Source organism: Hipposideros armiger, unplaced genomic scaffold (genome assembly GCF_001890085.2).
Source record: "Hipposideros armiger isolate ML-2016 unplaced genomic scaffold, ASM189008v1 scaffold_662, whole genome shotgun sequence".
NCBI classification, from domain to species: Eukaryota; Metazoa; Chordata; class Mammalia; order Chiroptera; family Hipposideridae; genus Hipposideros; species Hipposideros armiger.
The window spans coordinates 406,427-419,640 of NW_017732012.1; the positions used below are offsets into that span (position 1 = coordinate 406,427).

The 13,214-nt window shown below is 40.2% G+C and overlaps 1 protein-coding gene across 1 annotated transcript; it reads right to left on the minus strand.

Moving 5' to 3' along the window:
• Positions 1-244: 244 nt before the first annotated feature.
• NECAP1 (NECAP endocytosis associated 1) lies at positions 245-12,336 on the minus strand. The gene is made up of 8 exons (XM_019626196.1): positions 12,196-12,336; positions 7,209-7,309; positions 6,949-7,053; positions 6,186-6,267; positions 5,229-5,337; positions 4,947-5,130; positions 2,439-2,541; positions 245-2,119 (listed from the first exon to the last, which is right to left on the minus strand). Exons 1-8 carry the CDS (start codon positions 12,288-12,290, stop codon positions 2,071-2,073), a joined length of 828 nt encoding a protein of 275 aa, XP_019481741.1. The 5' UTR covers positions 12,291-12,336; the 3' UTR covers positions 245-2,070.
• Positions 12,337-13,214: the final 878 nt, after the last annotated feature.

The window sequence follows — 13,214 nt, forward strand, 5'->3', positions numbered from 1 at the left end:
TGGAAGCAAATGAAATGAACCGTACCAGCAAATAAATAGAATATAAGTAATCTCTATGAGGATTGCTCTGGGGGTTTAGAATCATGAGCAGAGGTGTAACCTCAACTTCTTAAAAGCTCCTATTTCTCGAAAAAGAATAATAGCTATAAAAATGTCCTTTTATTACCTACTGGCCCATTTATATTGGATCAATTAAATAAAAAAGGTAATGAAACAGGCAAATTAAAAGATAAAAGAGACACTACCTTTTTCCATACTTTTAATTACCATTATTGCACCAATACAGCATATGCTTTATATACATATATCTTAAACTTCATTATCAATTTTTCAGCAATTCAAATACATAATATATTATCATCTTGAAAATACAAAGAACACAACATGGAGGAAGATTGAGAAAATAGATTCCCAATAGTTAGTCACTAGTGATTCTATAGACTTTCCTTTTAGTGTTTTCTACTGGAATTTTAAAATGCCCCGCCATGGCTCTGTAAGAATAGAGCTGCCAGGAAGTGGAGGCAAGGAAAAACGGTGGACCCAAAGTTAAAAAGAGTCAAGAAGGAAATCCAGGACAGAGAATATATTTTGAAACTAAATATAAGGACTCCCTTCAGCCAGAGTATACACATCCAAATAGGTGCTAAGGGAAGAAATAATGTCCTCCCATTTCATCCTCAAAATCGCCGATTAGCAAACAAAATAGATAGTGCCCAATCATTTAAGAAAGGGAACTCTCTTCACAGCATCGTAAAAGGAATGGTGGGGCAGAGGAAAAGGTAAGTGATGGGAGAGCAACTTGCTTTTGAGATACCCTGGGTGATGGGTACCAAAGCTGCCACAGGTAAAGCTGTGATTCTCCAGTTTCCTTCATAAATGACAATACATATAAAGCAGCCTTTCAATTGAAGAGCTATTGTAGATGGATTGAAAAGTAAATGTTTATGAAAAGGGGCCAAATACCCAGGCAGCAAGGCAATGTGGGTACTGAACAAGAGTCAAGTGCTTTCAACCTCTTTGCTCTACACATCAGGTTAAAAATTCTAAACCCTCAACTTTAGGTCAAACAATGGGACAAATACAAAGTAAAGTGGTGCTTCAAGTGTGGCAATTAGATGGAGCTGCAAGAAAGTACAGGTCCTCCAATAACGTCGTTTTGTCATATTGTTGATGATATGCCACAGGAACTTAACTCTTTTTATATCAATTAGCCTACGATAAAACTGGTTTTGTTTTAAGTCGTTTAAAGTCACAAAACCTATTGACGACATTGAGGACTTAATTAACTGTAAACACTTCTCCAGAATATAACTTGGAAAACACAGCTCCCTGAACCTCCTTCATCCAAGAGACACCCACTGATCAAAGATGTTGCACTATTCAACAAACGAAAGAATAGTGGAGGCGCCACCAACACAACCCTCTTATTATAGGAAAAGACATGTAAACACATGAGAGGGTGATGGAGCTGCACCCAGCACTAGATGTTCACTGAACTGGATAAGCTTGAAGGAGGACATATAGCAGAGACCCAAGGAACAGGTCTTTCTTCATTTCCATCCCTATCAAATTTCTAAATTTGTAAACACTGAGGTCAGTCTGTCCATTTTCAGAGTCTTGGGTTAGCAGGAAAAAAAGTTTCAAGGTTTTTGTCCCTCCTGAAATTGCTAAATAGGGCTTCACAAAGAGGTACACAGGGTCATGAGGTGACTGTGAAATATATTAAAGAATTGAAAAGATGGAGAAAAATTACGCAGATGTTAGAGCTCATTTCTCTCACAGAGACCCTGGCCTTTTAAGCCCTGCATTGTCAGCCACAAGTATGATAAGACCCACTACTCCCCTGCCTTGATAATGAAGAGTAGGTAAGAGATACTTTCTTGGCTGTACAGCAAGTAACAACATAGGGGAGTAACATAAACCAGCTTGAACGCAATAGCAAAGCTATGAAAGATTGTCCAGTAATTTTGGTTCTGGGGAGAGAAGGGATTCCTAACTTCCCTCACAGATTGGTGCCCTCAAGGTCACTTTTATTCTTCAAGTCTGTCCTTAATGTCCTGCCAATGCTATTCAGAACTGGACCCAGTTAGATGGCTGTGGTGCCTGGTTTGGAACAGAGCTGCAAGACAGAACAGAGAGAAAGCCAAAGGCATAGTATTAGGACAGCTACTCCATTCTTTACTTAATAGTTTCAAAGAAATCGCTGCCCAGAATTTCTGAAATTTCACAGCAATTCTACTTACCGAGGCCTGAAATATCCCCCTCCAACTTCATCTTACAGTTTTCTCATCTCACCATCCCCAGCACTCCTATACTTCCTTACCTAGAATTCATGCCACAGACTCTATGACCTATAAATGCCCTGATCAAAGATTCATCTGACTGTACATATCGTCTATATCCTGGCTGAGAGTATGTGGATTTCATTACACCCATACCTGGACGCAGTGCTAAAGTCTCCCCACAAGTCATTGTTTGAAGAAACTGGCGCTGGTGCTGATGTGGTGACAGGAGCAGGAGAATCCAGATCTAAAAGGATATCTGAATACAAGGTAAAAGAAGAAAAAAAAAGAAACAGGAAATGAAAACGTATGTTCACACAAAAATCTGTATACAGCAGCTTTATTTGTAATAGCCAAAAATTGGAAACAACCCAGATGTCTTTACATGGGTGATGGTTAAACACACTGTGGTACATCCACGCCATGGAATACTACTCAGCAATAAATAGGAAGAAACTACTGATATACACAATTTGGATGAATCTCAAGGGAATTATGCTGAGTGGAAAAAGCCAATCCCAAAAAGTTATATACTATGTGATTCCATTTATATAACATTCCTGACGTGACAAAATTATAGAGCTGGAGAACAGATCAGTGGTTGCCAAAGATTAGGGACTAGCGGGGAGCGTGCAGAGGGGAAGAAACTGGGAGAGAGGGAGGGAGGAATGGTTATAAAACGGTAACACAAGGGATCCTTGTAGTGATACAACTGTTCTGTATGCTGACCGTGGTGATGGATCCAGAAACACACACACACAATACAACCGCACAGATCTAAATACACACATACACACAAATGAGAACACGTAAAGCTGTAGATAAAACACTATGCTTGCCTCCTCCCATGACCACATCAAAATTACAACTAAATTATAGAACAATCAAACTGGAGAACTATCTGGTCTAGCTGAACAGAAATTGTATAACTAAGGATATAAAGAACAAGCCAAGTCAAGAACAGTAAGAGGGTTAGAGACATGAAACAGGCCTGCCACACACTTGTGTGTAGTGATTCTGAATTGGAAGAGATATCTCAGCCACAGAGATTCCCCCCTCCCCAGGAGCAAAGGGTAACAACTCCACACCACACTCCCTAGTCTGGAGTACTGGTGCTGGGAAGAGGAGCCCCCACAACATCTGGCTGTGAAAAAACAGTGGGGACTCTGATCATCCGGGTGAGAGAGAAAGCTGTGGGAAATACAAATGTCCTCTTAAAAGGGCTGGGGCACAGACTCACTCGATAGCAGGCACTCATCCCGGGCTCTGGTGGAGGGACAGTGACTCGGAAGGTGTCAGAGACATACAGAGAGAGACTGAGTTGAGTGGCTTCAGGGCAAGGACTAGAGGGACAATTGCCATTTCCCAGCATAGAATTCTCCTCTCGTGCAGCCAGAAGGTGGGCGCCATCTTTCCTGTGTTGAGCCCTCCCCCACACAACCAAATCTGAATCTGCATTGGCTGGTAAACTCCACTCTTTGCTCCAGCCACTCGCTGCACCCTGGTTACTCCCTGGACCCTGACCAACCTAACTCTTGCAATGCTTGAGGAACCTTCTTGGAGAGCAGCCAGCCCCATACACATTGCACTCTTATTCAGATAACTCTCGGGGGATCTGCTGGCCCCAGATGGGCAGCCACTGGCCTTGGTGTGCTCTGAGACTTGCTGAGTAGCTCAAGGCTCAGCACTGGCACCAAACCAGAATCTACATTAACCTGATGAACACTCATCACACCCTGGTGACTCTCTGAGAACCCCACCTCACCAAAAACAAACAAAAACAAATGAGAACACGTAAAACTGCTGAAATCTAAGAGCAGTAGACAGTATCAATGTCTATTTCTTGGCTGAGATATTATAGTTTTGTAAAATGCTACCATTGAGGGAAACTGGGTAAAGGGTACAAGGGATTTCTTTGTATTACCTTTATAACTTCATGTGAATCTACAATTGTCTCAAAATAAAAAATTTTTTTAAATAAAAAATAAATCTTAGATATTATCTCCAGCACCTTCTGGTGACACTTATGGTTCTCTAGTCTTAGGAAAATTCCTTTCTGAGTTCTAATGTTTGCATTCTTTAAATGTAAATATATCTATTCTTTTTCCCACCAGATAGTAAGGAAGAACAAAAATGCATTCACAAACCCAGATGTCTCATTTTGTCCCAACTGCCCTGGTGAAGAAATGAAAAAGATTAAGAAATAACATTTACTGAATGGTTACTATATTCCAAGTACTGTGCTAGATGCTCTCACATCATTTAACCTTCACAATCCTGGGTGGTTTTACATCGCTATTCTGCAGATAAAGATACTGAAACTCAGAGAATTTTAAGTAACGTTACCAAGCACATTCAGGTGTAAAGGAGCAGAGCCATGACTGAAATTTTGGTCCATCTGATTCTCAGGACTACTAGCACCTAACCAAGGCACAAATGAAGGAAACAGTCTTTTTAATATCCACCCATTTTCTGCCAATGAACCTACCAGATACTATAACTCTCAGTCCACTAGAAAAGCTTGGATCTCTTGCCAGCATCACTTTGTCAGCACCAAGTGCCATTTTATAACAAAAATATCAACACTTTCCTTGGCAAACAGGTGTTATCCAATTACAACCTAAGATATGATTTCTGAAAATTAAAAGTACTAGAGAGATTTACCTGCATCACTACCTCCATGGTTAGATTTTGGAATGGGTGGTGGAGTGACATGATTGCTGATGGCAACTGAGGAGGAAGGTGGGGGAATAGTGATTTTGCCTCCAGGTGGGGGTGGGAGTAAGCTTAGGCCCCCAGTCCCTGCAGTCTTGGGCTTAGAAGCACTTCCTTTCTTGGTTGTAATGTTCTACAAAAGAAGAAAAAGAAGGAGAGCGAGAGGAAAAAAAAGGGAAGTCACAGGCTTATGAAAATACAGAAAGAAGAGGCAAAAACCACCATACTCACCCCAATACTCAACTTGATGGTCTGTCCTTCCTTGAAGCCCAGATCCAACTTGGGACGAGTGTCCATTTCCTGAGATTCTTTGGAAATCTCAGATTCCTGCTTTACCCACCTTCAATAAAAGAGTAAGTTATCTTAATTATCTTAATTTGGGATTCCCTGAAAGCAGGGTTTGACACACAAATTTGAGTGTAAGCTAATTTGTGCAAAACAGGATTCCAGAAAGCAGAGTGAGGGAACATGAAGAGTTGAAAAAGGAAAAAAAAAAAAAAAAAGCCAAGAAAGACGGCAACTGGGGCTCAATACCACGGAGGAATGAAACATAATGTGTATTAAACTTGTCCCTCCAAAGGAGGGCATTTAGTCACCAATTCCCATCCCCCTGGTTGAGGGCTGTCCCTGAGAGGGTGTTACTCCTCGGTCCTTCCAGGTTGTACGCCTGTGTTAACTAAGTGACCTACCACAATTTCAGAGAGTTCTGAGGCAGAAAAGCAGGGGTATGTGTCCTTGAGATAGGAAGCTGACAGTGTGCATGGTGCTGTCCACCACAGCTACGCCAAAGTCAGATGGGCTGAAGAAAGGTTGCAATAGGCACAAAACATGTCAGCTACATAAAGTAACAAAACTGGCATGTAACTTCCCACATATGTCACATACAGCCCTGTTACCGTATGCCTCTCTCAGCCACCTAAAAGCAAAGGCATCCCCAGAGCATAAATAATAGCATCATCTCAAACCACTGTACAAGGGATCAAAAACATATTCTGGGCTACAAGGAAAGGATAAAAAGATACAAAGATAATGTAAGGACAAAGGATCAATGGGAAGGTTTATATTCATTATAAACTTATTTACCAAATAAAGACGGTAAAAGAAGGTGAAAGAGACAGTGCCCATTCAACTGAGAAGCACCTTTCCCTAAACCATTTAACCTGGTAACTAAGGACGAGCTTCACTCACTTGAAGTGATCTTGCAAGGAGACATTAAAGTCAAAGGCATCACCCCGATCTGTGAAGCCAATGCCAATGAAAGCACTTCGCCCTAGGAGAAAAAGACAGGAATACTCAGAATAGGAAGTGTCCCTAGGGCAAATTCTATCCAATGAAAATATAACAGTTACCCTACCTAAAGTCTGGCAATGTGAATCATCTTCTCACAGGCCAGGGGTCTGCAAACTACATACAGCCTGTGGTCCAAATGCTGCCATAGCTTTTTAAAAAATAAAGTTTTACTGAAACACAGCCACACCGATTTGTTTACATATTATCTATGGTGCTTTCACACTACAACAGCAAAACTGAGTAGTTGCAAGAGAGACGTGTGGCCTGCAAAACCTAAAAATCTGTCCCTTTACAGAAAAATTTTGCCAACCTCTGATATAGACTATGGAGAAGAGATAATGATTGGCCTAGACATAGATAACTTAAGATGGTCCCACCAAAAACCACTACAAACAATGAATGGGTAATAAGTGTAAATCATTTTGTTAGATACATATTTTTTATTTATTTACATTTACCTACTAATTACCATGTCTGAAACTTGTGTTCATGTCTATTACAAATAACACGTTAATCCTTCTCTTTCATAACTATAGTTAACTTTGGAGAAAGGGGAGGAAAAATTTAGTAAACTGAAGATAAATAAGATCAGGACACACTTTTATTGAATGCATTAACTATTTTCCCAATCTCATCCCATTCCAAATCCCAGATCCCTTACCAGTACCGTCCTGGATCCGAATTACAAAATAGCGGCTGGAATCTGTCACTGTCTCCACAGCAATACCAGGATATTGTTCTACTGGTGCCTGAGCAAAGAGTTCCCCTGACAGGTAAGAGAAAGACTTATTTGAGCGAAGGAAGCAAAAATCTAAAACTCTAATTAACAAGTATTTCCATTTCAGTCCCCAACTTAAAAGTACTTATAAAAGCACACCAAACCAATATCCTTAATATGTTAGAGTCACCAGCATAGATTACCTGAAACTTTATCTTCAAGTTTGATGTATGCAATCTTCCCTTTTGAAGTGATTCGGAGGCGACCAGTCCAATCAGGCTGGTCTAATTTCCAGTCAGATGCCCTAAGACAGGAAGATAGGAAGCCTCAGGCCTCAGGGCCATGTCTTTAATATATGAAAAACCTATACAAAATCATTTGCCGTATTTCTATTTCCCTGTCTTGGATTGCTGATTCTTTCTACCTATTAAGTAATCAGTAAGAATAACTCATGATCCCCTCTACATAATTGACTTACGTAACACCAGTCTAAAACAAATAGTAGACGATGTTACTATTTGAGGATTTTGGAGTCCAATAATATTGCTTTTCATTGAATTCAATCAATATTTAGAGTACGTATTAAGTCACGAACACTGTTCTAGGTGCTTGGGATATAGCAGTAAACAAAAACAGACTCCTGCCCTTGTGAGGCTTACACGCTAATAGAAGATAGACAATAAAAAAGAAACATAATAAATAAGTCAAATAATTAGTATCTCATCAGGTGGTGAGTGTTAAGGTAAAAAGAAAATGCAGAGGCAGAAAAGGGAGGTCGGGAGGGAAGTGGGAGTAAACAGGCTGCAGTATTCAAGACTGGTTATTTCACCTTATTAACAAGGTGAAATGTGAGCAAAAATGTGAAGAATGTGAGAGTTACTCACGCAGATACCTTGGGGAGAAGTATCTCAGGCACAGGGAACAGCTAGTGCAAAGGTGCTAAGGTAGGAGCATGCCTAGAATATTTGCACTCAAGCAAGAAGGCCACTTGCTTGAATAAAGAGATGAAGTAGAAGAGTTAACAGAAGGCCAAATTATGTTGGGCCTTGTAAGTCATTGTAAGAATTTTAGCTTTTACTCTGAGTTAATGAGGAGGTAAGCTGTTACAGGTTTTAAGCAGAGGTGTGACACAAGATCCTTTTTATTTTAAAAGAGTTACTTTGTTTGCTATGAGTAGAAGAGATGTAAGGATATGAGCATTGAAGCAGGGGGATTAGTTAAAACTCTATTGCAGTTATTTAGGAGAGTTATGATGACGACTAGAGAAGACAGTAGCTAGTTCTGGATATACCAGGGGTGCCAAAAAAATGTATACAAGTGGACACTTTGGTCAACGTTGCTCAAGCAGTAGTTCACCGTAATCAGAAGTGTCTGGACACTGATGGTAACCACTTTGAGCACTTCTTATAATTGCAGAAGTCAAACGTGACTTGTATTCATCTTTTGTTATTGGTATATATTGAGTATTACAATTTTAATGCAGTTTTCCTTTCTTAAAATGTGTTTACATTTTTTTGGCACCCTCTGTATTTAAGGTAAAGGCAGCAGGATCTTCTAACAGATTGGGTGCGAGGTAGAAGAGAAAGAGAATCCGGGATGACTCCAAGGTTTTCAGCCTTAGCAAAGGAGTTGTCAATAACTGGGATGAGGAAGGCATGTCCGGGAAGAAAGATCAGGAGTTCAGTTTCGCATATGCTGAGCTTGAGATGTCTAGTAGATTTTTAAGAGAAGACAGACAGTTGAATATATGAGTCCAGAGTTTAGGAAAGACGTGGGCTAGAGATACAAATGTCTATGGAAACACTGAATATTTATAATCTGTGTTATAAATGAATTTGAGTGAAGTTTAGAACATTATTTAAATATGGCCAATTTACAAAACACTGCATTTCTGATTTTGTTTTGCCAGGAGTATGGAAAAGGGAGGGCAAAGTAAAAGTTATTAATAACTTATCTCTTAGGAATCTGAAGACCAATACTTCCAGGTTAGAAAGGTAACAACAGGGTGTATCTGAACAAGAATGAGTTTAACAAAAAGGTAAGCAAAGGGTGGAAAGGAAGAAAGTGAAAATTAAAATTAGCACAGATTTTAAACAGGATTTTGTCATGCCCTTCTCTCTTGATGTCCTGCTTTCAAAGACCTTCAAGTTCCTGGATCTGCTCCAGATTAGAGCACTTTAAAGGTCCCGTATTAAATTTTTTTAAAATGGTTGTTACTTATGCTACCATACCACAAAGAGCTAGACATAATATAAATAGCTATTGAAAATATTAGGAACAAGCTTACAAGATGTGTTTGTTTGGACAGGTTCCTTGTCTTATTTATCATGTGTGTCTAGTGGCCAATATTTAACAAATTCTCAGTAAGTGAATGGATCTTCATGGCAGCAGTTTCCCTCAGCCCTCAGCATTAGCTCCTCTCCCACTCCCAAGACCTAGCTTGAAGAACTCTTGGTTTTGCTGGTCTTCTGACAATACTGTAAACTGATCTCACAAATTTTCATTTAGCTTAGCAATAAATCCTTATAGCAGCCATATGAAATATGCATGAAAAGCCTCTCCTCTTCCTCTCTCCCTTCCTCTCTCTCTCAATGAAGGACAATAACACAGTAAGTAATAATGCCTAACTTCAAAATCCAGCATTCTTTTCATTGCATTAAAAACACACTATAGAATTTAATATTAATTTAGCTAGGGAGGAGGGTAGTGATGAATAAAAAGCAGTTTTATAGGTTGGAAAACCATTTTCTAATTACTTATAAATTTCTCATCAACTTAAATTTTCCTTCCATTGGTCTAGTCAGTGAAAGTCTGGAAAGCAACAGCTTACACTAGGTGAATCAACGTTATTTATTCCCTCCAATGGTATTAGTCACAAAAGAAAGAATTTCTCCTGCTTCCTAAAAAGCCCAGTTTTCCCTTTCATGGCAGCCTAGAAAATAAATCATGCTCATAATGTAAAATGGGTTCTGGCAAACAACAAGAAAGATTATGCAGACAACAAGATGGAAAAGCAATATTTATCAAGCATCTGTTATGTGCCAGGCATGCCCATTCTTGTGAAAATTAAGTGAGGAGATCTCGCAAGGTAAGTGGTATTAGATCCATTTTTATAGGTAAGAAAACAAAAGCTCAAAAGAGTTAAGTGACTGGCCAAAGGTAACCCAACAAACAAATGAGAATCACAATTCAAATTTAGTTCTGCTCTACTCACTCACTATACTAAGAGAAGAATGGCTGATGATAAAATGCCTCTTGGAGAATAGGAAATATCAGTAATAAGCATGGAAAACATAGAAGTTTAACAAGAAAAAGATTAAAAGAGGAAAATTAAGAAATTGTTTTGATGGTTCAGTGCAATTAATTGACATAAGAATAAAGGCTGTGGATAAACTAGGAAGTGAAGGTAGAAAATGCAGATGAGAGAAGGAAGGTCTTTCAAAAAGCTTGAAGTAGAAGTAAAAGAATAGAACCCCAGGGGGCGGAAAAAAAAAAAAGAATAGAACCCCACTTCAAAGTAAATCATATCCTTTAGGAAGTCTTAACACCTCAAGTTGAAAGGTATGAGCAATTTTCCTAATTTAACAGTTCAGTCAATGCTAATTTATGTGATTAACTGTAATCTACTACACTGTTCTTTCAGTCAACATTTACAGAGTGCCCACTATGTGCCAGACATTGTGCTAGACCCTGGGAATATGAAGTTTAAAAAGACCTCAAGTTCCTCATACTCTAGTCTGGATTAATAGGAGACCAAACAATTGCAATACAGAAGGAAGAGCACTGTGACAGAGACAAATCTAGGTGCTATGGAAGCACAGAGAGCATACCTAAGCCAGAATGGAAGGTTCCAGTATGGCTTCCCAAAGAAGGTGATGTCTCAGATGAGTCACACATATATAGTACAACCAGCAAACAGCACACAGATTTCAAGCTCAGTTTGGGGTCTGATTGAAAGCCTAAAATTAGGACTACCTCTTTGCCAAAAAGTACAACCCACAGGGTGTAGAGCACAGGTCAGCAAGCACAAAGATACGGATCCATGAGAAATGAACCTCTGGTAAAAAGGCAAAATAATGGACATCAGGAGAAGATAAATTGTCAGCCAAGGTAATAATAAATGCCAAGAGGAAAACTGTGATGATAATATGGGTCAGAGAGAGGAATAAAAACAGTATCACATATTTATATACAGCTTTACTGCTTCCTAAATTCTTTCACACTTATTATATGATTTCACTTAACCCTCCAAAAACTTTTGAGACACATAACTACAACAGGTTTTATTATCATTAACTCTTATTTTTTCTATTTTACAGATGAGAAAACGGAGGCTTGGAGAGGTTAAGAGATTTGTCCCAAATCATGCAGCTGTTAAGTTGCCAGGGCCCATATTCATATCTTTTTAATATGTAACACAGTGAGTTACACGTTAACTCTTTGCATTACAGGACTTCATGACTTCCTACAGCATCTCCAGACACTCAGTCATTGAATTACAAGGTTACAACATAAATTTAGCCCTACAGAAAAAAGGCAGCGTTAACTCTGGAGGGAAAAGCTATAGATAAGTTAAGAGTGGAAGGAGGGAAGGAAGATAGAAAATACTATATAATCATCAAGAAAATATGTTGAAAAGAAACAGTATGGACAACCATTGGAAAACCTATGATAACCTTTGCCCACTGGCAAAAGAGGTGAAGGGAAAACCAAATGGTGGATGATATTTGCTGCCATGACTGACAACAGCATAAAAGATAAACTGGATCATCCAGAGAGGGTCCAACAACACAAAGGTTATCCACACATGTGCACGGGGTATTGGAAATGTGGGGGTGGGGATGAGGGTGCCAAACTGAAGGACGCAGGGAAGAGCGAAGGAAAGGTGACTAACGGTGGAGCAGGCACGACTGGATGTGGATGATGGGGAACGGATGGGGAACCCAGAGGGGTCCAGGGGACGAGACATGGGAAGATGCAGGATGGCAATTTTTTTAAAGCGGAGGAAACAAAGGTGATGGCAGTCCAGAGTGGGGTAAGAACAGGACGATAGGGCGATAACAGCCCAGGTAGGGAGGCTAGCAAAGTGACAACTCCGAGTTGGCACTGGCAGGGACGAGCAGCGAGCTGAGAAGGGAACTGTCCTCCCCGACCGGGTACGCGTATGCTGCAGTGCCTCGGGGTTGGTACCTGTAACCGCGGTTGGAGGCCCGGGGCGGAATCCGGTAGACGCTCACGTCGGGTTTCACACACAGGATGGACTCGTACTCCAACTCGGCCGCCATCTTGCCTCTGCTCTCCGCGCCACCAGGGGCGGGGCGTAGAAACGGGGGAGGGACATAGGGGCGGGGAGTTGCGGTGCATGACAACTTCCGCTTACGCTATTTCCGCGCCAGTTTATCTTCGTTCCTGAGTTTGACCTCCGGTGGCGGGAGTTGGGGAAGCCATATTGAAACCTGGAAATGGTGAGGCTACGTGGCTCACCATCTTGAGTAATGGCAAAGATGCCATCCCAGTGCGTGATGCACGATATGGAAATCTCCATCCCCGAGAGGTAATGAGGGAAAGCGCCATCTTGCTCCCGGCAGGTGCCTGCGATGCTCTGGGAGGATGAGGGAACTTGAAACCTGACGAAATTTTTTCTTCCAAGAGTCACTTCTTAACCATAGTTTTCTGGCAGAAAAGGGGTGCCCGCACATCGATAATCCCCAGCTGGGTACTTACAGGACATGCATGATCCAGTCGTAGACTTGGATTTTTAACCGTCCAGATTCTAAACTTTAAAATTGCTTAGCCTGATTAATTGCCTAATAGCACCTTTTTTCGCTTATATTTTCCACAACAGCGTCTTTAATTAGCACAGATAGCAAATGACAAAACCGAGATAAAACTCAAGCCTGTCTGAGTACAACAATAATGGTCTTCACCACTTCATTATATTGATTATTGAAAACCTGTCTCTAATTTGTCTAAATAGCAAAATAATATCTTAAAATTCAAAAAGAATTATAACATCTATCCCAGGCAAGGATGTGGAGAATTGGCTACCCTCATAGACTGTTTGCCTGACTGTTAATTGGTACAGTATTTTTGAGGGAAAATTTGAGAATTGATCAAAATATGGCACCAAACCTTCAATTTAGAAAATCTACTAATAGGTATTTTAGAGAAATTTTTATATGCACAAAAAAGTATGTGCAATGTATATT